Source organism: Nycticebus coucang, chromosome 6, assembly GCF_027406575.1.
Source record: "Nycticebus coucang isolate mNycCou1 chromosome 6, mNycCou1.pri, whole genome shotgun sequence".
Taxonomy (NCBI): Eukaryota; Metazoa; Chordata; class Mammalia; order Primates; family Lorisidae; genus Nycticebus; species Nycticebus coucang.
In genome coordinates, this window is record NC_069785.1 from 75,526,479 (window position 1) to 75,553,039 (window position 26,561).

The following is a 26,561-nucleotide window of genomic DNA, read 5'->3' on the forward strand; positions in this document are numbered from 1 at the left end:
CTCAGATCCCAATTCAGCTTTTTTTTCCCCTTGAGACAAAGTCTCACTCTGTCATCCTGGGCAGACTGCCTGTGGTGTCATAGCTCACAGCAACCTCAGTCTCTTGTGCTCAAATGATCCTTTTGCTTTAGTCTCCCAAGTAGCTGGAACTACAGGTGCCCATCCCACACCTGGCTAGTTTTTCCATTTTTAGTAGAGATGGGGGTGTGTGTGTCACTCTTGCTCAGGCTGGTCTAGAACTTCCAAGCTCCAGCAATCTACCTGCCTCACAGTGCTAGGATTACAGGCATGAGCCACCATGCCTGGTCCAATTCAGCTTTAACTGGGCTACTTCATACTGGTGACTTTTGACAAGTTAAACCCCAGAGGACAGACATACAGCTCAGGCTCAGCCTGAGGGACTGCCTAATCTAGTGTTAGTGAATAACCAAACACGTCAAAAACAGACTAACAAGTAAATCACAAGTGTGGATCATAACAATTGATATTTTATCCAGCTCCAGAATGATGGTGGAAACAAAATTAATTGCAAACAGACTTAGGATTCCTGAAATGTAAATTGTTTTTAATATATTTAAAAGCACACAGAAGTCTTGATTTATAAAAAAATAAATATATAACATGACAGATTTATTCATGATCCTGGGGCTCTTATGAGGTCAAACTCTTCAATGGATGTATAGATGAAAACAAAACATGTATGATCTGTTATACACACAGAAGCATATTCCAGTTTGTAAAAGCAAACTCCTTGAAGGCTCAGAATGAACAAAAAACCAGTCTGCAGAAAGCATATCCAGAGACAGGCTGAGTTTAGGCCACACAGCCTTGCACCAGCCAGCCTGCAATCTAAGAAGCCAAGACAAGGCAGCACAGTCCTTCAGCTCACAATGCCGGCCAGGCTTCCAAACTGCAGAATGAATCACTCCTTTAAAGCTACTCAAGGTTCCCCAACCCCTGCTGTGATCATAAAGCATAGGAGGGATTGTTTTGTCCTTACTTGTGGCTCTGTCCTAAGTCTGAGAGCAGGAGACTGAGAAGGTACACTCAGTAATGTTGTCATTGTAACACTGAATGAAAATCATGATTCTGCCCATGAGTAAGCAGTGAGCTGTGAGGTGTGGGACCCTTATATCACACCTGTGATGTAAAGCCTGTGTGGGACAGCAGGCTTTACTAGAGGTCAGGACTCGGGGTAGGCAAGCGTGCACTTCTGAAGTGAAGAAGAGAGAAGTGCTTTCTCCAGCTGACATGCTCTTAAGGGTGAAGAAGTTTGGCTTAAAATAACTGACAATGCTGCATAAACTGGAGATTTGAGAATTGAGCTTCTAGCACTGTAACAACACATGACATTAAAAACAAAAATCCAGTCTCATTAGCTAAATTTTGATTAAAACCTGGAATGTTTTTATGTAATTGCCAACAGGCTGGAATGTATCTGATAGTTTATTCTGCTTTTGTTTCTTTGGCTATCTTCCAACTAGTTCTAGAAACAGTTCTGACACCCTCAACCCCACTTTCCAAACCACTTTCTGTAATTCTTAAGTTGGCTAGTGCCCTTTCTTAGAAAACTTATCCACCATAACCTTTCTATTAGTAAGGGTGTACTTCAGAATAGAAGAGTCCTTCAGCCGAAATGGCATCTCCAAGGCCCACAGTTCGAATTGGGTCCTTACACACCAATACTGGAGTGAAGTGGAAGGATATTCCCTCCCTGTGCCATTCTACTACTGGCTCATTCGGGTTTAATACGATCCTGGAGCCCGCCTCTGAATGGAAAGTCATGAACTCGTGGGGTGCCCTCAGGGACACTCGGCTGGCGTCTATGGTTTCTGTCGCGCAGGCCTGTTTCCCAGCCACACGAGCTCCTGCAGCCACGGCTGCCAGCTGGTTGGCCCAGTGTCCATCCACAGTTGCCAGGATGTGGTAGACCAGTGTGTGGAAGTGGATCCTGGTGAGGTCTGAGGCTCTGCCTTTACTCCTCCCATGTTCCTTCAGGATCCAGAAGAGGATGTCACTGACCATGCCCACATCAGGAACACCATTCCAGGAAGAGACAGATGAGTGAGGTCCAGATGCCGACTGGGTGAGAAATAGCAGCTCCTGTTCATTCAGCCCAAGGGAAGTCACTGCAGGGAAGACCTGCTAACAGAAACAATGACAGGTCTCTTTCTGATGGATGTAATCTAGCTCCTAACAGAGAAGGCAGGCAGGCATCTTTCTTCCTCACTGTAGGACTCGCTGCCCATGAAGTCCTGGTCTTAGCTACTTCCAACTTCACAGTCACCTGGGAGAGAAAGACTGGGAAATTGCAGTGACATTGTTTCAGACCCAGTCTTTTGCTACCTGCCGTTATAAGCCTATGGCAGACATGTATATATTGATATTTTGGTTTTTTCCACAGTGCCTAGCTTTTGCTTTTGTGCACACAGCAAATACTCTTACCACTGAGGGCATGTGGCTTCCCTCCCTGGAATAGAGAACTACACATAAGGTGAAAGTTTCTGCAGGAAAGATGAGTCCTTGTGTATGTGTTATATATAAAAAATATTTGTATTTGTTTTTCTTTTTTGAGATAGAGTCTCACTCTGTTGCCCTGGGTAGAGTGCATTGGTGTCATCATAGCTCAGAGAAATCTCAAACTCCCAGGCTTAAGTGATCCTCCTGCCTCAGCAGTAGCTGGGACTACAGGTGTCCACAACAATGTCCCAGTAATTTTTCTATTTTTGGTAGAGAGATGGGGTCTCACTTTTGCTCTGGCTGGTCTCAAATGCCTGAACTCAAACAATCCTCTTGCCTCAGCCTCCCACAGTGTTAGGATTACAGACGTGAGCCACTACACCCAGCCAAATTATAAAAAAAAAAAAAATTAACACCCTATATACCTTTGTTGGTATAATAGCAGCTTTTATTTCATGTTCTGTGCCAGATACTGTGCTAAAGGCTTTATTTCATCCAATTCTTACTATAACCCTCTGAGGGAAGGAGGAACTGCCTCTGTTTTACTGACTAACTGTAAGGACTAAGTAGACAGAGAAAATGAAATAATAATGGCTCATTTTTAAAAAGTGTAAAGATACTCAATCTCAAGAACATAAATAAACTGGGCTTGGCACCTGTGGCTCAAGCAGCTAAGGTGCCAGCCACATACATCTGAGCTGGCAGGTTTGAATCCAGCCCGGGCCCGCCAAACAACAATGATGGCTGCAACCAAAAAACAGCTGGGCCTGTGGTCCCAACGACTTGGGAGGCAGAGGCAGGAGACTCGCTTGAGCCCAGGAGTTGGAGATTGCTGTGAGCTGTGATGCCACAGCACTCTACCCAGGGTGACAGCTTGAGGCTCTGTCTCAATAAAACAACAACAAACAACATAAATAAACCTATACTAAGGCCACATATGGTGACTCAGACCTATAATTCCAGTACTTTGGGAATCTGAGGCAGGAGGATCACTTGAGGCCAGGAGTTTAAGACCAGGCTGGGCAATGTAGCAGGACCCCAACTTTACAAAACACAAAATGAGCCAGGTGTGCAGGCACATAGTCTGAGTTACTATGGAAGCTAAGGTGGGAGGATTGTCTTGAGTGTAGGAGTTCAAGATTGTGTGCTATGATCATGCTGCACTCAGCCTGGGCGTCGGAGCAAGAGTCTATCTCTTATAAAAAAAAAAAAAAAGGAGGCGGCACCTGTGGCTCAAGTGAGTAGGGCGCCAGCCCCATATACCGAGGGTGGCGGGTTCGAACCCAGCCCTGGCCAAACTGCAACAAAAAATAGCCAGGCACTGCCTGTAGTCCCAGTTACTTGGGAGGCTGAGGCAAGAGAATCGCCTAAGCCCAAGAGCTGGAGGTTACTATGAGCTGTGACACCACAGCATTCTACTGAGGGGGACAAAGTGAGACTGCCTCTTAAAAAAAAAAAAAGAAGAAGAAGAAGCCCGGTATACAGGAAAACACCAAGAATGAACCCGACTTTGGGTGAGGATGTGCCCATGTAGGTTCACTGGCTATAACCATGTGCCACTCCCGTAAGAGGTGTTGACAGTGGGCAGGCTGTGCAGTGGGGGGGAATGGGAGTATGTGGGAACTCTCTGCACATTCTGCTTGATTTTGCTGTGAACCTAAAACTGCCCTAAAAAAAGTCTGTTAAAAAAAACAAAAAACTATAGTCAGCCTTCTCTATCTGTAGGTTTGGCACCAACAGATTCAATCAACCTCAAATCTAAAATCCAGTACTCGAGAGGAACCTACAGACACGGAAGGCTGACTTTTCTCCCATATCTGGAGGCTAACCGCAGGACTTGGGCATCTGCAGATTTTGGTATCTGTTGGGGAAAGGGGATCCTGGAGCCCTCACCCCCACTGGAAATGCCATTTTTCACCTGTCAGACTGATATAAATGTAAATTTTTAATCACATTCTGGTGGAAGGATATGAAGGAATAAGCACTTATAAATATTGCTAGTGGTTAAGTAGACGGGTGCAATTCTCACAGAAGGCAATTAGACAATCTCAAATGCTTCCAATCCAGCAATTCTACTTCTGTGAATTTAACATAGACATGTACTTGCTCACAGGCAAAATAAAACCACGTAAAAAGTTATTCACTGCAGCACTGTATGTAACAGCAAAGGCGCAAAATGTCCGTCAAGAAGTGGCAGGTCAAATAAACCGAGGGGCGTTCACATTCATTTTAACCATGTGGCTGTGAAAAGCCTGAGGACATTCTCCGTGTTACTGACACAGAAAAGCAAAGTGCAGAGTAGTGATTTACTGTGCTATAATACCTTTTTGGGGAAAAAAGGGATGGAAAACAAAAATATATTCCTATGTTTTCTTATACATGTACACAATAACTCTGGAAGGACACACAGACGAAATTAGACAGGAGATTCCTAAGACTGGGAATAGGAGGGGAAAGGCAGGAGCCACAAAGAGGAAGTCTTCATCGTGTATCCTGAAATTTGGGGGTTTTTGAACCTTATTATTGCAAATTTAAAAGGTTACTAACAGTAAAATGACAGATGAAGTAACTTGTTTAAGTTAATGAAGCCAGTGAGGGCAAAGCTGGCATGCCAACCAGGTCTCCAAAGCCTCTGTTGAAGTCCCCCTCACTCAGATTTATCCTAATCACTGCTGTGTTCAAAGGCAGGAGTGGAACAACCAGATGCCTCATAGGGGAGTGACATTTCCCAAAGTTACCTTCCTTGGAGCCTCTTCAAATTTAACTGAAAGTAGCTGGACTGGACTTTTCGTTTTCTCCTTTGAGCTCTATTGCAATAAGAGCTTTTAAGAGCTTTCCATTCACTTTTAACTTGCCCATTCCAGAGGGAGAAATATGACCCATGAATCTAGCAGTTACACTACCATATTTCTTTTTTTTTTTTTTTTGTAGAGACAGAGTCTCACTTTATGGCCCTTGGTAGAGTGCCATGGCCTCACACAGCTCACAGCAACCTCCAACTCCTGGGCTTAAGCGATTCTCTTGCCTCAGCCTCCCGAGTAGCTGGGACTACAGGCGCCCGCCACAACGCCCGGCTATTTTTTGGTTGCAGTTTGGCCGGGGCCAGGCCTGAACCCGCCACCCTCGGTATATGGGGCCGGCGCCTTACTGCCCTACACTACCATATTTCTAACCTAGTAGAAGGTCCTGTTCCACAATAGTTCTGGATCCTTCCTTGGACTTGGTTTGAGTGAGACAAACCTGCATTTCAGTGAGCCAGTCCCTGAGCCCAGACATATAGACAAAGCAGCTTCCCTGCAAGGCCTATGAGGACCAGGTGAAGGAAGACCCCAGGTGCTGCCCATGCGGTTACCTGATGCATGATGCTGCTCATGAGCTCCCTATTGGTCATACTGGCCAGCTCTAGGTGTACCGGGACACCCGTGGGGATGTCAGAAATGGAGGTTACAACCTGCAAAGAGAGGAGGACAGCACTGCTGTGAGGAGGTCAGGCAGGAGGGAAAGATCAGGTCCTGAGAGGTAACGCCCCTTGGTAACAGCCTTCTTTATATCCTCACGAGAGCTACAAGCAATGTGGGTCCCCCAATGCCTCTGTAGACAAGGGATACTTTTCCCAACAGGGAAGAGTGGGATGTGCAGAGAGCCACCAGGGTCATAGAATTAGAGAGGACAAAGACCTGCCAGTGCATTCATGTTGCCAGTCTCTTCCTGTGACCTAGACTGAGCAGCTGGCTTCAACTTGCATAGATGTGTAGGAGCTGCAGCACAGCTGACAGGAAGTGAGATGATACAGATAGCACGAAGGACACAGACTACAAACCCTGCAGCTCCCAGGCACGTTCCACTCTGCAGACTGCAGAGGCTCAGGCAAGAAGATGCTCTGACCTGTCCCACTTGAGCTGCTGCGCACATCTGGAAGAGTACAGGGAAGTGCCTCACTGGAGGGGGAGGCTAACTTCACAGCCAGCTGCCAGGATGTGTGGAGGCCAGGACCTAAGGCAAGGCAGCAGAAGCTACAGAGGCCCAAGAGGCTGACACCGAAGAAAAACACCAGCTGAGATCTGTGAAATGCTGTAACAGTGCTATTACCTCCAACAGTCTCTTCCTCTGGAGCTCCTTGCTTTGTCCCTCCATCATGTGCAATCCAGAGAGGACCACCAGGTCTGGCTGAAACTCCTCCAGGCTAGACACAAACACCTCCAGCATATTCATGGCCCCGTTGGAGAGGTCGTGAGAGAAGATGAATCGGTTCGCATGGGGAGCTTTTAACTGGCCCCACTGCTCCCCTAGAAAAGCCCAGTCAACACAATGGGAAGAAAAGGAAGAGGCTTTAAGTCTCCTAGCTGTGGAGGCTCTCAGGCACCTCACAGGAGCCTTGACTCTGAGATGGCTGGCAGCTACAATAGCCTATGGTCAGCGGGGCACTACAGGAAACAAACCAAAAACCTAAACCCAAACCCAACAAAGAAAGAGAAACAAAGCATGGATGCCATACGCCCTTCTCAAGGTAATTAGCGCCCCGTAAGTTCCAGGAGAGTTCTACTGTCCACAGAGCTCTCAAGCACAGGAGATGGTCACAGAGCAGGTATGACTCCCAAACACCAGCACGCAGCGCATACCGCATGTGCTCTATGGATAGGACAGGCTGCTTTTTTCAAAGCATGTTCCAGCTCACAGGAGTGCCCTGAAAACCTTTTATTTAATTGGAACCTAGGCAGGCTGAAGTCTCAAGAGCCAAGCTCCTCTTTCCTGCTGCCCACTGTTGGTTTCTGGGCACCTCATCCTAATTGTAAGAATACCTGGTTGCTCCAGCCGCTTTGGAGCAATGACTGTTCCAGACCAAGTTCTTGTATGGCCTCCACTCTGTGAAGCCTTCCCCAACTCCACCACCCCAAGCAGACTTGATTCCTTCCTTCCTGGGCTACCACTGTCCCCTATCACAGGATTGGGCACATAATTTTGCAGTAATTTGTTCAAGTGTCCATCTCAAGCAGTAAACCATAGCTGAGGACAGGGTCAATGTTATCTTCCATCACTATATTCCTACTGGCTCACGTTGTGCCTGGCATACAGCCATGTGAATGAAATCAGCAAAAGAACAAGTGAATAAAAGAATAGACTGATGACCTAAATGCCCATGGCAACAAAAATACTGGCATGAACTCCAGATCCAACATTTCCCAAATTAACAAGACTCTGTGTAACAGGAAAAATACATTACACTGACATCCTCTAGAAAGCAAGACAAGGACCTGACTCTTAAATAGTGACAATGCTGGGAAACACAGCCCAACAACGCAGGAGGAAAGGGCCACCCTGAATTCAAAATCCATTGATTTATTCAGGAAAGTGACAGAGGCAAAAATAAACAGATTTCCACAAGGCCAGGACAAGGAGGGACGTGGAGAGACGGGGCTGATGGAGGGCCCAAGAAGCAAGCAGATTGAAACTCAGCTAGAAATAGTAGCTCACGCCCCTCTTCTCTCACAAAGCTTTGTATTTATTTTGATAAGCAATCCCTTCTCTCCATTTATCATCCTGCCCTTTGGCCAGTAAGTCAGCAAAACTGTGGTGACTCACTGAAGTTCCAGCCCAACGCTGAAAATGGTCTTTTCTATGGAGGTTTGTTTGGAGAGAATGGGAAAACAAAATTGATAAATCCTCTTGGAATTTACCCATCTAGGTTAGAGAGAAGCTGGGGATGGATTTCTTAAGAGACCTGACTGAGGGGTGCTGCCACCAGATTACATTCCCTCCTGGAGCCTAGGAAAATAAAGCTTAATGGAAGGCCACAGCTTTGTTCTAAGAAAATGAGGCACAGGAAAGAAAAATTGATGTGTGAAGGAGGGAGAAAATCTCCTTTTGAGATAAGCTGTGCCATCTCCTTAACTACACATTAGGCATAGCTGAGCAGTACAACATCAAAGGCTTGCTGAAGACATTGGGCTCTCCACTCCAGTCACAGGAAAATGACAAAAACCAGGAGCTGCCAAGGTCTCCAGTTCACACTGTAAGTGCCCACAGAAGTGGGAGTGAACTGCATCTGGAACTGGTGGCACTGCACCTACGGGCACATCTTAGCTGTTCTCAACTGTCCCAGTCTACAGTCAGGGTCACGCTTTTCTGAGCAGCTCACAATGGTTACATGCATCAACCTTTTAATCATTACCACAATGTTCTGGCAATAAAAACTGTAACTTTTATTTCCCATATGGGGAATTGAAAACTGAGAGAAATTCAAAACTTCTATATCATTAAATGTGAATTGCTGACTTCAACACTGTACCCTTAATTTTCAGCACCTGCCTTCCTAAGTTCCCTGCTGATTCTACTAAGTACCCAAAGAGAGCCAGAAACAGGAAACAATTTCTTTTTATACCTAGAGAAAGGCATGATTTTCAAGAAGCAATATAGCTCATATCTTACCTTAAAGTTAATTACTGGAGTAGGGGAAGCTCTCTTAATTGTCTGATGTGGAAGTAGTTCACTGAACAGTATTAAGTACTGCGTTAATACTGACCAGGCTGCTTAGATGCTAAGTGTTTAACTGATAATGTGTTGGATCAGAAACTCAAGAGTCTGAGTTCTGAGCAGAGGGAAAGGTACATCAGGAAATACAAAGAATCAAAATATGTCCAAGTATTCAAGGTTCACTGAGAGATCAGATCTCTAGTCTGCGGGGGAGGGGGGCAGTGGGATGGGTGGTTTGGATTTATAAATATTAGAACATTATATAATGGGAAATCAGGTAAGTAAGATTAAATAAGAAACACTTCCACTCAAACATCCAAGGTAAAAGAAACTGCTGCAAAGAAAGGTGCCAGTGTCCTGAAATCAATCCTAAGCAATCTGAACAGTCAGCCAGACAGGCCTAGGCACAGGTGAACAAATTGTATTTGCCTTTCTCTTTTCTCAGTAATAAAGAAAAACTTTCTATATATCAAAATCTAAAACTTTTAACAATTTTCATTTTCATTTAAAATGCCTGCTTTTCTAGAGCCTTATTTCTCTTGGGTTTAGGGCAATTCTGTTTGTAGACCTGGGAATTTTTCTTTGATGTTATTAATATTCTGTATCACTTTCTATTGTCAGCTCAGAGGAACTAATGGGTCCGGAAACCTGTGGTATGGTGAAAATGGAATCTTGCTAATTTATACAGATCAATTTCTGGCACAGTCACATGCCAGGATGACAACACACTGTCCCCTAACCAGTCTTACCACCATTGCTCACCTGCTTGATACTCTAAAATGAGGTGGAACTCATCCACTTCCTGCAAAGACTCTGGTGGAACAAATACGTTGTCATCAAGAAGTTCATGCAGCTTTGGACCAATTGGACCACAAAGAAGAACCTGGAGACAACATAACGAGTCCATCAGAAGACGTGTTCCTCTGCCTGCAGAATCTCAGCAGCAACTGGGAACAGTACATTCAGGCCAGTTCTACTCATCCCAACAGAATATTGAAATCCAAACCTGATTCTGAAAGTTCTTGGTTTAGGGGTATGCAATAGAAGCGCTGTTACCAGGGCATAGGCCTTTGGAGGGTATAGCCACAACATATCCAGAAATGAGCGGCTGACAAAGATCCAAGTCACAGTTGTTAGGTGGCTATGCACTGTATGCTACATTCTCTGCTACAGACTGAATGTGTTGTCTGAAAATTCAGATGCTGAAGCCCTAACCCCAGTGTGATAGATACTATCTGAAGGCTCCCATGATTTGTTTGCATTTTCTAGCAATAAAGTATTTTCAAATTATGGTCTGTACCTTTTTAGACATAATGCTCTTACACACTTAATAGACTAAAGTATAGGGCAAACATAACTTTTATATGTACTGGGAAACCAAAATATTTGTATGACTTGTTTTACTGTGATATTTCTTTTGTGGAAGTGGTCAGAAACTAAACCTGCAGTATCTCTAAGGTACACCAGTACACTAATGTAAGTTCTTAAAGTACACATCATGGTATATCTCTGGAAAGCAGACTGTCATAAGCTAAAGATGTATACTATTAACCTTAAAGGAATCACTAAAATAAGAAAACAAAGAATTTATTTCAAAAATGAAATCATAAAAAATAATCCAAAAGAGTATAGAAAAAGAAAAATGGAATATAAAGAGGTGGGACAAATCAAAAATAAATAGCAAGATGTTAGATTGAAAACTAACCCGGTATTCAATAACCACATTAAATGTAAATGATCTATAAACACCCCAATTAAAAGGCAGCGATCATCAAATTGGATTAAAAAGCAAGCCCAACTATACGTCATCTATAAGAATTACACTTTATTTTTATTTATTTACATTTATTTTTAATTTGTTTCAAAGATAGGGGCTTGCTCTGTCACCCAGGTAGAGTGCAATGGCATGATCATAGCTCACTGTAACCTTGAACTTCTGGGCTCGAGCTTCAATCCTCTCTTCTTAGCCTCCTGAGTAGCTAAGACATAGACATATGCCACCATGCCCAGCCAATTTTTCCATTTTTGTAATGACAGGGTCTTGCTATGTTGCCTAGGCTGATGTAAAGCAATCTTCCTACCTTTGCCTCCCAAAGTGTTGAGAAAAGAGGTGTGAGCCACTGTACCTGGACTGCTTTCTTATCTTTAAGGTTTTAAAATCATAAGATAATTAATTGTGAGGATTGAGTAACAGATAACACTTTTCTTTCCTCAATTTCTTATCAAGGCTGGACTTGTTTTATTATAATGACTTCCACTCAGACTGGTCCCAGGCCCAGCTTCTCTGAAGACCAAGAGCAAATGCTGGTCCCAGGCAAGGTCTATACTGGAAGGTCAATTTTGTATTCGCCCACAACTTCCAGGATGTCACCTTCCCAGAGGCTAGAATTATTTCTCAGGATCAGGAGGGCAGCCTTTTAAGGAAGGACCCATGAAAACTTCTGAAATTTTGAGGTGAAAGGCTTTGGCTCCCTCTAAAGACCTTTTGAACCATCTTTTCTTCTCTTCTAAACATTAACTGCTAATTTTCCCAAAATTTAGCCCTGGAATTCCTAATCTTCTCTATTAGAGAGCTAATTATAATTTATAAGGATAATGACTGTAAAAATCTCTGGTTTCTACACTAATAGTTCATGAGAACTTTAATTCTTATTAAGGTTTAATAAACATTTTAATAAACTCTCTCAATCTAAAGTATACCCATGTCCTGGCGTACAGAGTGGCTTCATAGAATGGTTCCCCTGAAATTGCTGATAATCTATCTTAATTACTGAGTTCATCTCTGGCTTTTGATTCCATCCCTCTGACCCATCTTTCTATTTTTAGGCTAGTTCCCAAAACTAGAGAACTGTTCATGGTTCTCTTCATTCCTATCAGCTGACGCAACCATTTTGCACTTCTCAGGTTTATTCACTCCAACATCAACTTTGTTAAATCTCTCTTCTTTGTTCCCTGTGCATGGACCAGCCAAACCCATGATCCTCCAGTAGTTAGGTTTTAGATACATAGGTTTCTCCTCTCTGGCTACTCTAATACAATCTTAATCGTCTTAGAGTACTACAGTAATAACCTCCTTGTTTTGGCCTCCTCGTTCAGACCTATCCCATTCAAAGCAAGAGAAACTTCTTATTTGGATGTTATTTTGAACACAGAAATAATTTTTAATTCTAGTTAACCAAACAGTTTAAGACTTGAAGACACTCCCCCACTGACTCCCATACAGTAGCTTTCATTTTTCTACTCTGGATCCAGGCCCACCTACCTGTGTTCCCTCTCATCACCCGCACAATCCTAACTCTCAGGTATTGACTCCAGAGTCTATATGCTCCTAATTGTTACACGATGCAGTATTTAAGAACATGGGCTTCTGGATCAGACTGTCTAGGTTAAAATCCTAGTTTTGTTACTTACCAGCTATGAACCCCTGTATGCCTCAAGCGCCCTCATGTAGAAATGAAGGACAACAGTACATCAAAAGTAGCAAGTAGCCTTAATAGGGTCTTTGCAAGGACTAAGTAATCTCTATAAAGTACTAAAGACAACATCAGGCACATAGAAACACTTAGAAAATATTAGTTAATACCGCTATCCTACCATTATTATACTGCTTCCTAACCATAGGGTCTGGCATAGTGCAGGTGATCCACAAGTTGAATCAAGAATAAATATTCACTCTCATTCCTAAGATTAATCAAAAACTCTCAGGAAAAACAGAGGTTTTAATCTGCAACTTTGACCTACCTTTAGATCTGAGTTGCCTGCAAATTTCTGTCCAATTAAAGCTGCATTTCCTCCTACATAGTGCTGTAAAATAATTTGAAGCTATTAGTATTTTAACACAACCATATCGAGATTAATAATTTTTAATTAAAAAAAAAATTAGTTTATAGCCATTTTTTCCCAGAAACATTTTGAGGTGATTTTATAACAAAGCACACACAGAAGAGGTCAGGAAGACACAGAAATAGACAATGAATAAAAGGGAAAGGTAAAGAAAATAAATAACGGGTGGCGCCTGTGGCTCAGTGGGTAGGGTGCCGGCCCCATGGCGGGTTCAAACCTGACCCCAGCCAAACTGCAACAAAAAACCAGCTGGGCATTGTGGCAGGTACCTATAGTCCCAGCTACTCGGGAGGCTGAGGCAAGAGAATTGCCTAAGCCCTAGAAAAGTACAGACTTGACCTTATCTTTTACATTATAATTCTTCTAAAATGAAGGAAAAAGTGTCACTCTCTTCCTGAAAATCACTCAGCACATGAGAATGAACTGAAATCTAACCCTTAAATAAGGCAAACAAGGCCATTCTTTAATTTCACCCATGCTTCCCTTCCCTCTGCACCCTGCTTGTAGCTGTCCCAGTCAGCCTTCCTGTCTTATCTCTGCCTTTGGCTCAAACTGTTTCCTTTCCTTAAGATACCCTCTCCTTCTCAGATATTAGACTAGGTCAACCCCTGATCACCTTTCAAGAATCAGCTGCAATGTCACCTCTCCTGTGATGCCTTCCCTGTTCCCCTTTCCCCACTGACATTTTAGCCTCCCAAACTGCCCTCACCAGACAGAATTACAGATCCCTTCCTACCGCTATAACCTGAACAAACTCCTAACGTAGCTCTTGTCTGCTGGGTAGCACCTGGGTACATGACTAGCTCCTTCAGGGTTGGGACTGTCTTCTTTTTGTAAGTGCTCAGTAGATGTCTGATGCTAAATTTTGAGAAAGGAAGACACATACGAATGTGCTGGGAAATACACAGGTTTCTTAGGAGTAAATTCTAAAAGCAATGGGCCCTATTACAGGAATTATTCCCCCTAAAAACACATCTCTCCACCGAGGATCTGAAGAAAAGATACTTCAAGGTCATTATTCCATGTTGTTGACTAAGCATAGATCCACGTGCCTTGGAAACCTGACAAAGTTTTGGGAGATAAAGTTGCTGTTTTTTTTTTTTTCTTTCTAGAGTCTCACTCTATTGTCCATATTAGAGTGCCACAGCCTCTGCCTAGCTCACAGCTACCTCAGTCTCCTGAGCTCAAGCAATCCTGCTTCAGCCTCCCGACTACCTGGGACTACAGGCACCTGCCACAATGCCCAGCTAGTTTTTCTATTTTAAGTAGAGATGGGGTCTCACTCTTGCTTAGGCTGGGTCTCGAACTCCTGACCTTAAGCAATCCTCCTGCCTTGACCTCCAAGAGTGCTAGGATTGCAGGTGTGGGCCATGCACCCGGTCAAGGTTGCTGTTCTAATACGAAAGTTGAAAAGCCTAATCAATAGTCTCGCCTGGGTGGAATGTACTACCCCACCTTCCTGGCCTCAGCCCCTGCAGAGGCAGTCTAAATAAACAACTCTAGATGCCAGACATCATTCATCCCCCAGTCTGTGCGGACCAACCTCTCAGTAGGCATTAACAGTAACAGCTTCCAGAGATAATTTAAAAATTTCCGAACTTTTGGCCTTTTAACACATTAGCCTTAATTAATGTTTTATTTAACTATGCTGGCTAGAAGAATTTACTAAAAAATCTTGGAGGAAGTAGATTTCAAAGTTTTCATATAAAGCTTATTAACTTATTTATCAGTCCACTTGCCTTTTAGTTTAAGGGAGTTTCAAGAAAGTACCAAATTGAAGTGTTACCCTAAGGTAAGCAACATTTACATTTCAGGTTTTACAAAATTAAGAAATAATTTAGGCCATCAAAAAGCTAAATAAAAAAAAAAGCTAAATAAAGTAGAACAGAAATTGATGATCATAAATACTTTTGAGCAGAAGAGTCATCATCATGTTAGCACTAGCAAGATTCTCACCTAAGAGGTTAGAATCTCACAATGAGCATGGCTGTCAAAATGATCATAACTGAAATTTTACCAATTTGGTTTTTTTTTTTTTTTGTGGTTTTTGGCTGGGGCTGGGTTTGAACCCGCCACCTCCGGCATATGGGACCGGTGCCCTACTCCTTGAGCCACAAGCGCCGCCCCAATTTGGTTTTTTTTTTGAGACAGATTCTCACTATGTCACCCTTGGTTGAGTGCCATGACAACATAACTCACAGTAACCTCCAACTCTTGGGCTTAAGTGATTCTCTTGCCTCAGCCTCCCAAGTAGCTGGGACTACAGGCGCCCGCCACAATGCCTGGCTATTTTCTGTTGCAGTTGTAGTTGTTTAGCTGGCCTGTGCTTGGTTCAAACCTGCCAGCCCTGGTGTGTGTGGCTGCTGCCGTAGGCGCCAAGCCTGTTTTTTCCTTTAGAAACCCAGTCTAGGCCCACTTCTAATGTCCAAAAAGGCAGCTTCAAAGGACAAAACCTTTAAAATCATAAAAGTCATCAAAATAAAGAAGTGGTCACAGTGGTTTGTGAAAGATGCCATTTAAAAATGATGAAGAGGCGAGGCATAATGGCTCATGCCAATAATCCTAGCACTCAGAGAGGCTGAGGCAGGAGCTGGAGATCAGCCTGAACAAGAGAGGCCCTCCTCTCTACAAATAAAAAAAATTAGCCAGGTGTTGTGGTGGGTCCCTGTAATCCCAGCTACTTGGGAAGCTGAGGCAAGAGGATCACTTTCTTGAGACAGATTACTGCCTCAAGAAAAAAGAAAGAAAGAAAGAAAATGGTATAAAGAGCTCCCTTGGCTAGAACTAGCCAAAGGAAAGATTTAGGTGAGGAAGAATTTAGGGCGGGGGATATTTGACCAAACAACAAAAACTCAGCTCCTTGAGAGGCCTCTGGGGGTGAGGTGGGAAGAGCAGTGATTGGGCCTCCAGGGCCAGCACTGCCTCTCACTCTGTGTGAGCCTCCAGGAAGCACCCGGACCATGCAGGCCCCAGGGCTTGGTTTCTGATCACCAGGTAGGCTTGAGGACCTCTTAAGGTTCTATCTCTGTCAAGTTCTTCCTAGTGATTCTCAAAATGAGATTATCAGACTTAACAGCATCCATCAGGAAACATGCTGGAAAGGTCAATTCTTGGGTCTCATCCCACATGTACCGAATCAGAACTCTAAGCAGGCCCAGGAATCTTGGTTTCAACAGCTGCCCCCTGCCCGCAATGATTCTGATGCAAGCTCAAGTCTGAGAACCACCAATCTAGACCAGCTGTTTTCAAAGAGGGGTGATTCTGCTCGCCACCTCTTCCACTCTCAAGAAACCCCAGGCAATATGCCAGAGGTGGCAGGTTCAAACCCAGCCCCGGCCAAACCCTCCCCCCCCCAGGCAACTTGCAAGGGTATCCAACCCGAGTGGGCTACATGCTGATTTTGTGAGGCTTTTGTTGCTTATTTGTGGTGTCAGATCAAGAAAAGTATACACAGACCTTATTTTTTGCTCCTAGGCTTTTGTTAGTGTTTGTGTATTTAAAATGTGGCCCCAAACAACCCTTATTCTTCCAATGAGCAGCAGAGGGAAAAAAAGGTTGGACACCCCTGTCTCAGGTCATTTTTGGGGAAATTTTGTCACAGCTGGGGAAAACATCAATATATTGGAAGGTCAGACCCAGAGTTTTCCAAAAAGAGAAAATGCTACAGAATTGGATTCCCAGCTATGACCATCTTGGAGCAAAATGGAAGAAAAAATTGCTTGATTGCTTCCAGGAACCATATAAAAAAGGCCTCTTTTCCCAGCAAGTCTTAATTTACTTTTTGGTAAACTGAACATACCTGAGCTCCTGGGAACTCTGATGCCACCTGGGCAATGTCATGGAAAGCTTCCTTATCACTGAAGAAGCGCTCAGCAGCTGCTCCCTTCCCCAGGAAGTGAGTGAAAGCTTCTTCCAGATCATTCCTTGAACCCAGAACAGTGTGATCTTTCCCATTCCCAGGACTTAGGCCAAGTGCCTGCAAGAGCTTCACCCCTGAAAGCACCACGTCGACACATGCATTGACTCTGGAAGGAGGAAAAAGATGATGTGAAAGAAAGAAGTTGAAGCTCTGGGCAGCTGTTTTGCATTTAACAAAAGAAAAGTGTTTCTGAGAACTGTATCCAAACAGAAAAACCAGGGGATGTGAATTAGAAACAAGAATTGAAAAGTAAAGAGCATGTGGCTATTTACTTTAGCAAAATTACTTCACTGGATGTATATTAGGATCAGAACACAGCACTCTTTTTAATAGTCTGGCAAACTTTTACAAAGCTACCAGTTACCAAGTGAGAAGACAAGTTCTTAGCATTTCAGAACAAAGCTATCATGATAACAAAAATGTAACATTTCTGAGAAAATGCTGGCAGAGCCAAACTGGATTCATCATGGCCATGTGATTTGAGCAAGTCACTTTAGTTTCTGTATTTCCTCATCTTATAATACGACAATAATGTTAAGTAATGCAAAAAGTTGTTGTGAGGCGGCGCCTGTGGCTCAGTCCGTAAGGCGTCGGCCCCATATACCGAGGGTGGCGGGTTCAAACCCGGCCCCGGCTGAACTGCAACCAAAAAATAGCTGGGTGTTGTGGCGGGCGCCTGTAGTCCCAGCTACTCGGGAGGCTGAGGCAAGAGAATGGCGGAAGCCCAGAAGTTGGAGGTTGCTGTTAGCTGTGTGAAGCCACGGCACTCTACCGAGGGCTATAAAGTGAAACTATCTCTACCAAAAAAAAAAAAAGTTGTTGTGAAATGAAATAAGTTAATGTACACTTAGGAAAAGTGCTTGGTGCAGGGAAGGCAAAATATAAATTTTGGTAAAAAGTATCAGTCATCTTCCCTCCAAAGACAAATGAGGATGGTGATTAAGATACACTAAATACCTAAATACTCCCTGCTGAAAGCCTGCATCTTAGCCTTGAGGGGTGCTGTGAGGACCTAGGCACACGTGTACCCTGTAACAACTCATAACTTGGCAGGTGTTCACAGGACTGATCCATGAACTTAGAAGGCTGTCTCAGCTGTCTCGATGGAAAATATAAAATACAGGTTGAGTATTCCTTATCCAAAGTGCTTGCGACTGAAAGTGTTTTGGATTTTAGGATAAATAAGTATCGGAATTCCCTGTGGACCCCGACCTGAATTGGGGATTGACAGGGGAGATGACAAAGCTGGGGGAATATAATGAAACTCTACGCTAAAACTTAAAGTCTGGGGAGCCTGGAGAGGCGGACAGTGACTCACATGCCACCCACGGGGCACCAGACTGAGACAACATAGTGACTCTCCGACTTCTCAGAAATCTTTTACTTATTTCTAACACAAAGTATATATGCAAAATGCAAAGGTGCTAAAATAGAATTAAAAGAATCCCAAGCCCCCAGAAAGACTGGGTAAAAGGCAATGGCTGGGTAATCAGAACATAGGGTAGTGAGTTGTCAACAAGGCTGATAATGCACTTAGAAAGGGGGAGGGGAAAACCAACTTCCCTAATCTTTTTTTTTAACCTTTTTTTCTGCTAATATGCAGAAATTTTTTTAAAATTATTTTTTATTAAATCATAACTTTGTACATTGATACATTTATGGGGTTCAGGGTACTGCTTCGATATACAATGTGAAATGTTTACATTGAACTAAGTAACACATCCATCACAAATATACTCATTTCTTAATTGTTTTGAAATGTGCCTTTTTTTTTTTTTGAGACAGAATCTCAAGCTGTTGCCCTGGGTAGAGTGCCGTGGTGTCATAGCTCACAGCAACCTCCAACTCAGGCTCAAGTGATCCTCTTGCCTCATTTTTAGTAGAAATGGAGTCTCCCTCTTGCTCAGACTAGTCTCGAACCTGTGAGCTCAAGCAATCCACCCGCTTTGGCCTCCCAGAGTGCTAGGATTACAAGGCATGAGCCACTGCGCCCAGCCCAACTTCCCTAATCTAACTGCCAATCAGGAGTTTAAAGGGCTCAGCCCCACCTGCCTGCTGACTCTCCCACACAGGGATGGTCTTAACAACTTTGCCAAGTCTGGGGTGCCTCTGGGATGGCCCCTCTTACGCTTTGCCCCGTGCATATCCATAAAGAGATGTCTTGTTTAGACCCAAGTCTAAACACAAAATGCGTTTGTGTTTCATATACACCTTATACACATGACCTGAAGGTAAATTTTATACATTTGAAATAATACTGCGAATGAAACAAAGTTTATGCTAAATACTTACAGGTGGAATTTTCTACTTGTATCGTCAGATCAGTGCTGGAAGTTTTGCAGATTAGGGATGCTCACCCTGTACTGAGGTGGTCTGGCGTAGCCTATTCAGCACGTCCTCTCCTACCTGCGTGGGGAGTTCTGGCTTATATTTTCAGTGTCTTGCTAAAAGTAATTTCTCTTTCTTTTCTTTTCTCAGAGAAAGGCCAGATAATCAGGATAGCTTAACAAGGTCTTTGTGTACCCCCACTCCTCCACCCTTATTATGGTCACCTTTATTTCTTGCCTCTGTCTATTGAGGATGTCTTCTGGACAGTGGAGATGGATGACCATAGATTTCCTATTTTATTAATGGCTATATACGATTTTAAGTGTGGATACAGTATAATTTATAGATAGTCTCCTCTTGAAAGCATGCAGAAATGGACAGATGCTTTTCCAAATAATGTGGGTGCGAAAATTATTATTTTCTTGAGACAGAGTTTCATTTTGTTGCCCCTGGTAGAATGCTGTGCCATCTCAGCTCACAGCAACCTTGAACTCTAGGGCTCAAGAGATCTTCTTGCCTCAGCCTCTCAAGTTGCTGAGACTACAGATGCCCGCCACAATGCCAAGCTATTTTTAGAGATGAAGTCTTGTTCTTGCTCAGGCTATCCATCCGCCTTGGCCTCCCACAGTGCTAGGATTACAGGTGAGAGCTAATTTTGAATCTAAAAATGAAACTACCATAGAAACATTTTCCATTCCCCACCTAATCACGTCAGGAATACTGGGGAGGGGCAATCTTATAGAAGAAAACTTTTTATAATTAAAAAAAAAAAAAAAAAAAGGGCAGCACCTGTGGCTCAAGGAGTAGGGTGCCAGTCCCATATGCCAGAGGTGGCGGGTTCAAACCCAGCCCCGGCCAAAAACCACACAAAACAAAAAAAAAACAAAAAAAACATTGAACAGCTACTACAAGCACCTCAGATTCCAAGCAAGTATTTTTGTATCTGCTCTATAATACTTTAACCAGAGCAAGGATCTTTCTCTCTACTTAACAGCATCCTCAAATGCAAACAAGCACGGGACCTATGGTGCTTTATTATTATATCAAGGGGAAATAAAGGGAAAAAGGAAGTTAAAGAACCAGAGGACAAAACCGTGCTCATTTAACACATAGCCATTATTCACACTTCAGTAAGAAATGCATGCAAGATTACAGTGTGATTTTGGAGAAAACACAGATTGAACAACTGGTAAATGAGGCAAGGCTCATTAATGCTGGATGCCAAAACCCAAGGCTGTGGGGACCGCCGGAGCCAGCCCAGTTCTCCCTTCTAGACCGAAAGCTCCTCAAAGGCAAAAATGATGTTTCTTATGACTTCCCTTGTTTCACCTTCTGTAAAATATTTTCTAAAGTTCTTTCCAGCTCTAACATTATGGGCCTTCCAGGGAGTGAGCAACCTGTGGCCTTTTGATTTTTTTTTTTTTGTAGAGACAGAGTCTCACTTTATCACCCTTGGTAGAGTGCCATGATGTCACACAGCTCACAGCAACCTCTAACTCTTGGGCTTACGCGATTCTCTTGCCTCAGCCTCCCGAGCAGCTGGGACTATAGGCGCCCGCCACAACGCCCGGCTATTTTTTTGTTGCAGTTTGGCCGGGGCTGGGTTTGAACCCGCCACCCTTGGCATATGGGGCTGGCGCCCTACTCACTGAGCCACAGGCGCCGCCAGACACAGTTCTTTTTTAAGCACCGAAGGAGGCAAGAAAAGCTTTATCTTACCCTGTTGCACCCAAGGATTTGTTCTGTAAAATTTAGATTCTGTCAAAAGGCTGCACTTAAAGACCAGGAAGGCCACAGGTTCTCCACCACTCATCACTGCTTTCAGCTGAGAAAAGTGAGGCTGTGGGCTAATGCCCCAAAGGCCACAGACTGGAGGAGCTTAAATTCAAATCCAGACTTTTTTGATATTGAAGCCCACATAGGGAGCCTGCACAAGCAAAATTGTGGATGATGGGATTAACCTTGTATTTGGACAGAGTAAGAATGCTGAGTTAGTTAGAATGGAGAATTCCGGCTCAGTGCCTGTAGCTCAGCAGCTAGGGTGCCAGCCACATACACTGGAGCTGGTGGGTTCAAATCTAGCCCAGGCCAACTACAACCAAAAAATAGCTGGGCATTTTGGTCAGCACCTGTAGTCCCAGCTACTTGGGAGGCTGAGGCAAGAGAATTGCTTAAGCCCAAGAGTTTGAGGTTGCTGTGAGCTGTGACACCATAGCACTACCAAGGGGAAAAAAAAAAAGAAGAATTCCTACAGGGGAGAAGACCAAGATAGGTTTCAAAGGTCTGGTGAAGCAAGTCACATGGCAAATGAATGTTCAGATGAAGGCTTCATCACTTTTTACCCAATGAAAAAAAAGCAGCACAGTCCAATTTAAATGCAGGGGAGGAGCCCCATTTCTTAGCAAAACGTGGTAGTGGGTTTCTCTCATCTCTTTCCACCATCCCCTTAAATACTGGTGTCTCCCAGAATTCCACCCTTGCCTTTTTTTTTTTTTTTTTGAGACAGTCTCACTCTCTTGCCCAGGCTACAGTGCCATGACATTAGCCTATCTCAGAGTAACTTCAAATTCCTGGGTTCAAGTGATCCTCCTGCCTCAGCCTCTCGAGTAGCTGGGGCTATAGGCACATGTGACAATGCCTGGTTAATTTTTCTATTTTTAATAGAGATGGGCTGGTCTCCAACTCCTGAGCTTAAGTGATCCTCCTGCCTTGCGGCCACCACTGTTGCCATTTTTTTTTTTTAACCTTTTCTTCATGTTATCTTCCTGGCAGATCCTATCCAGTCTGTGGCTTCAACCTAAGCGCTGGTGTCTCCAAAATCTGTAACCCTATTGTTCCTTAATACACTCCTGAACTCCAGTCTCTCATTTTCAGCAGCTGACAGAAAAGCTTCATCTGAAATCCCACAATAATGGTACATTTCCCTTCCTCTGAAATCAAACTTTCCTTCCTCCAGAAACTTCTTCCTTTTTCTTCAATCTTTCTTAATGGCAATAATGTGGCATGAACATGGAACCAAACATGGAAAAGACCAGGCTTAAGTTGTATCTGCTGGCATTTGATGGCTTTCGATCTTATTGAAGCTGTTTATTCATCTGTGAAGGCTGCATGGTAATACTTGTATCTGCCTACCTCATAAGGTTGTTACCCGGCACTTCTGACTGCCTTTCTTTACTCTGCCAGATACATCCTGTTATCCAAATCTCACCTCTTCATCGCCATTGCCAAGCTTGATCCAGGTTCTCTTCTCCCTTTACACAAACCCTGTAATGGCCTCTTAACTAGTGTCAGGGTCTCAAGACACTCCTCCTTATGAATCATATTGTTTTGAATGTGTGAGAGTGTATATGAAAGACAGAGAGTGTATGATTTGTGTTCTTCTGAAAAGTTAAACTATAATACCTACCCCGCCCCCCTCCCCCCATGAGATTCTGGTACAAGCACAGCACCTGCTCCCACCTACTCCTCCTATATCCCCATCTTTGGGCTAAAAATCTCTTTGGGTGATGCAAATATTACCAATGGATTTGTGTTACCCAGAAAAATGATGTGAAGCAGTAAAACAGGTTAGAACTACTGCTCAGAATCCACACTTCACATTTCTACCAGCTATTCTCTCTTTTTTGAGACATGAGTCTCACTGTGTTGTCCTTGGTAGAGTGCCGTGGCGTCACAGCTCACGGCAACCTCGAACTCTTGCACTTAAGTGATTCTCTTGCCTCAGACTCTCAAGTAGCTGGGACTACAGGCACCTGCCACAATGCCGGGCTATTTTTTGGTCGCAGTTGTCATTGTTGTTTAGTAGGCCCAGGCCAGTGTATGTCGCCGGTGCCCTACTCACTGAGCCATGGGCGCTGAGCCACCACCTGCTATTTTCAGTGAAGAACTTGGCATTACTTATCTGCTTATAAAGCTTTATGGCTTCTCCAGCATTTCCCCTGATATCACCTACCCTTCGCAATCTAGCTTAACTTTCACTTCTCTATTGTAAGATTCTTGCCCCCAACAAAGGGCCAACTTGCTGTTCTCAAACCATGCTTTTTCCACATTTGGTTGTCTTTTTTTTTTTTTGTAGAGACAGAGTTTCACTTTATCGCCCTCAGTAGAGTGCCTTGGCGTCACACAGCTCACAGCAACCTCCAACTCCTGGGCCTAGGCGATTCTCCTGCCTCAGCCTCCCGAGTAGCTGGGACTACAGGCGCCCGCCACAACGCCTGGCTATTTTTTTTGTTGCAGTTTGGCCGAGGCCGGGTTTGAACCCGCCCGCCACCCTCAGTATATGGGGCCGGCGCCCTGCTCACTGAGCCATAGGTGCCGCCCCACATTTGGTTGTCTTACATAGGTGGCTTTTCCCATCTTTGGAGAAACCTTATCTCTTCTCTAGGGTCTATTCCAGGAATGTCACTGTAGTAGAATATATATTTCAAGATGGTTACAACACAGTGTTCCATCCCACATGTTCGTTTTACAATGTGACATTGATGCTCCTATCATCAAGGTATGTTTGACCTCTTCCCCCACCCTCTTAAAACCAAGTGGATCTGTGACTCTGGTAGAAACCTCTGTGTTTCTAAGGTTAGGTCATAAAAGACTTTAAGGCTTCTGCCTGGTCCTCTTGGGACATTCCCTCTCCTAATCATAACTGTTATGAATTGAATTGTGTCCCCTTCACCCCAAATTCATATATTGAAACCCTAATCCCCAATGTATTTGGACATAGAGTCTTTAAAGAAGTAATTAAAGTTAAATGAGGTTTTATGGGAAAGCCACAATCCAACAGTAGTAGCCACGTAAGAAAGGGAGTGCTCTGAAAGCTAGGAAGAGAGGCCTCATCAGAACCCAACAATGCTGACTCCTCAATTTTGCCCTACCAGCCTCCAGAACCAGGAGAAAGTAAAGTTCTGTTGTTTAAGCCATCCAGTCTATGAAATTCTGTTCTAGCAGTCTAAGGAGACTAACGCAATAGTATCTATTTTAAACAAGGCAGGCTAAGAATCTAGCACAAATCTGACACTAACCACATAATTGATGAATATTCCTTGAATGAATTCACATAAAACAAAGGAGACCAATTTAAAAGCTGGTGAGAAGGTAGGAGAAAAGGGCCTGAAATTGAAATAACAAGTAAAAGGAGACCCATTTGAAGAACCAATAAATATGCTGACATAAAAAACACTAGCTCACATTTGAATGCTTTTTAATGTAATCTATGCTGGATAGATTACATGGATCATTTCACTTAATCTTCAGGACAATTTCTACCTTACCCCTCCCCGCCCCAACACTCATAGGTAGTACTGGGGTATTTGTTTATGGTAGAAGGCCTACTTTTGTGTGGTGCCTTTGAAGAGATATCAAAAAAGCCAAGTCGAACTGAGACAGGGATTAGGTGGCTTAAAGGGAATAATTACATTCCCGGGAAACAATACAAAGAAAGGAGGCGCTGTGATTTGGGAAAAGCTTAAATATGCAATGTCACTGGTCAAGGGAAGAAAAAAAGTTTCAAGGAGAAGGGCATGTTCCTGGCGTGGAAGGCTGCACTGCTGATAGTAAAGGTAAAAAAAAAAAAAAAAAAAAGGGCAGCTTAATTTGAAAATCTGAGAAGAGTTGCAGCGGATTGGTGGTCTCCACACTGTGCGGTGTTAAGAGAAAACAAGGCGTAAACAAAGTCGGTTGCTAAAGGCATAGACCATGCATCATCAAGTTCAGAAGCGAGAGGTAGAGGGCGGTCAAAGTGGGTAAGATCAAGCCTCTATGACTGCAAAAGAACAGTCTCTAGAAGAGGGGGGGGTTGAAAGTTGGAACAATGAAAGAGACTTAGCCCTGAAGTTGTCAGGCTGAGCGGGATTTGCAAGAAGCTACTAGCACCGGACCTACCGGGATGCAAGAAGAGCACGGAGGCCAGCTGTGCGGATAAAGAAGTCTGGCGAGTGCCTGCAGCGGCGACTAACCCGGTTCCACCCGGACGACCGACGCCTCTCGCCAAAGGGGCAGCACGGACACCAGCGCCTCCCAGGGACCTCCTGGAACCCGTTTCCACACGGGCTCTACCTCCCATCTCCCAACCGCTCGACCTCCAAGGCGGACCTCGGAGGCCCGCAGTACCCGCACTTCCTGGGAGAAGCCCAGCGACCCAGGCCCCGCAGGCACTCACCCCACAGCCACGCGGCGCCAGCGCCGGACTGGCTGCACGATCAACGCGTCCCAGGCGGCCGCCAAGCGGCCCTCGGGGGAGACGGGACTCAGGGGCGCGGGCCCCAGCTTCAGCGAGCTCCAGAGCGAGCGCAGCGCCGAGCCGGGCAGCTCCGGCTCCAGCAGGAAGACGCAGCCCACGGCCAGCGCCAGGAAGCCCGCGTACGCTGAGCCGCGCCACAGCGCCATGGGGACCGAGACGCGGCAGCGACGCCGCAAGACTCCTCTCCCGGCCCGCGCCTCTTCCGGGCTTGGCGCGGCAACGTCGGCACTAGCGCTACGTCACTCCGGCGCGCCGCGGTCCCCCAAGGGGCGGGGCCAACGTCGGGCGCGAGGGGTCCAAGTTCTTAATTCCCGTCCGGGCGGTGGGACACACTGTCCCACGGTCGTCCCCTCTCAAGTTCCCAGAACTCAGCCGTACGCAAAGTAGAGCGACGGGAACATGTTTGCTTTCCACTAAAACGAAACTGACGGATTATGAAGAAGCGGGGAAACCTCGCTTTAATATTTGAGCCAGTCGGTGAAACCCTTTGGCACGAATCACAGCATCCTCTTTTAATCCATCCCTTCGACCCTGTGCCATCCTCCAGCGTTTACTCATCCTCTTCTACGCCCGGTGCCCGGCGCTTCTGGGGGAGAATCGGCTCAGATGGCAGTAGCGCTGCAGAGACTCCCTGGACATGCAAGGAGCGGGGGTGGGGGACCGAGACCCTCAGCCATTCAATTCAGGTTAGGGCCTTCCCTGAAACGAGGAGAGCCCGCAGAGATTGCCAGTGACCAGATTGCCTCAGGATGACCAGATTCAACATTCAGACCTTAAAATAATTCCTCTGGGGGCGCTGTTCCTTTAACAACCTTGTGTACAACACAGGGCGTTGTGAACCTGGATAAAGAAGCCCTGGTTTCTCCTTTCTCCTTGGTGATACATGGTATCACTTAAACAGAGCCTTGTCTTCCTTAGTGTGACCCTTCTGTGCGGGAGTCTAGGTTGAAAGACAATTGAAGCTAGGCTTTGTGCCTGCTCTTTCTCAGCTGCCACCATTCCCAGTCTGGTCTTGTTCTCTGGCCTATTTCCCTTTTTCCAGTTCTGTTGGCTCCTAACGTGGGCACTGCGTCCAATTTTCCACTCTTTCTATGACCTTTGGACTTGGTAGTGAAACTTTATTTCCTCAGTTTTCATCTTGGGCATTAGTCTTCATTCTCACTAGCACTTCCTCTGGTTCATCCCACCCAGCCCACCTGACCGTACTGTCCCTATCAAAGGAGATGTTCACACAGGAAGAGACTTGGGTTACCTTGGAAAAGAAAGAAGCCAAGGAGCCAATGAAATCTGTGTGAAAACATGAAA

At 44.6% G+C, this 26,561-nt stretch overlaps 1 protein-coding gene across 2 annotated transcripts; it reads right to left on the minus strand.

Annotated features, from left to right (window-relative positions):
- Nucleotides 1–514: 514 nt before the first annotated feature.
- ADPGK (ADP dependent glucokinase) lies at nt 515–25,489 on the minus strand. 2 transcript variants are annotated; one of them, XM_053595931.1, is made up of 7 exons: nt 25,176–25,489; nt 16,574–16,799; nt 12,673–12,735; nt 9,694–9,814; nt 6,550–6,746; nt 5,813–5,911; nt 515–2,142 (listed from the first exon to the last, which is right to left on the minus strand). In XM_053595931.1, the coding sequence occupies exons 1-7, from the start codon at nt 25,400–25,402 to the stop codon at nt 1,594–1,596; spliced, it is 1,482 nt and encodes a 493-aa protein (XP_053451906.1). In that variant the 5' UTR covers nt 25,403–25,489; the 3' UTR covers nt 515–1,593. The 2 variants fall into 2 exon arrangements, with proteins under 2 accessions (XP_053451906.1, XP_053451905.1); XM_053595930.1 differs by having other exon boundaries at nt 515–2,145.
- Between the last annotated feature and the right edge of the window lie 1,072 nt (nt 25,490–26,561).

What these genes read in the sequence shown, in the direction of transcription:
- ADPGK (XM_053595930.1), bottom strand. Translation starts at nt 25,402, where the DNA reads ATGGCGCTGTGGCGCGGCTCAGCGTACGCGGGCTTCCTGGCGCTGGCC. An exon ending in CAGAGTTCCCAGGAGCTCAG is followed by an intron (nt 12,736 to 16,573) that starts GTATGTTCAGTT and finishes ATTATTTTACAG; the next exon opens with CACTATGTAGGAGGAAATGC. An exon ending in AGAGGAAGAGACTGTTGGAG is followed by an intron (nt 5,912 to 6,549) that starts GTAATAGCACTG and finishes CTCTCTTTGCAG; the next exon opens with GTTGTAACCTCCATTTCTGA.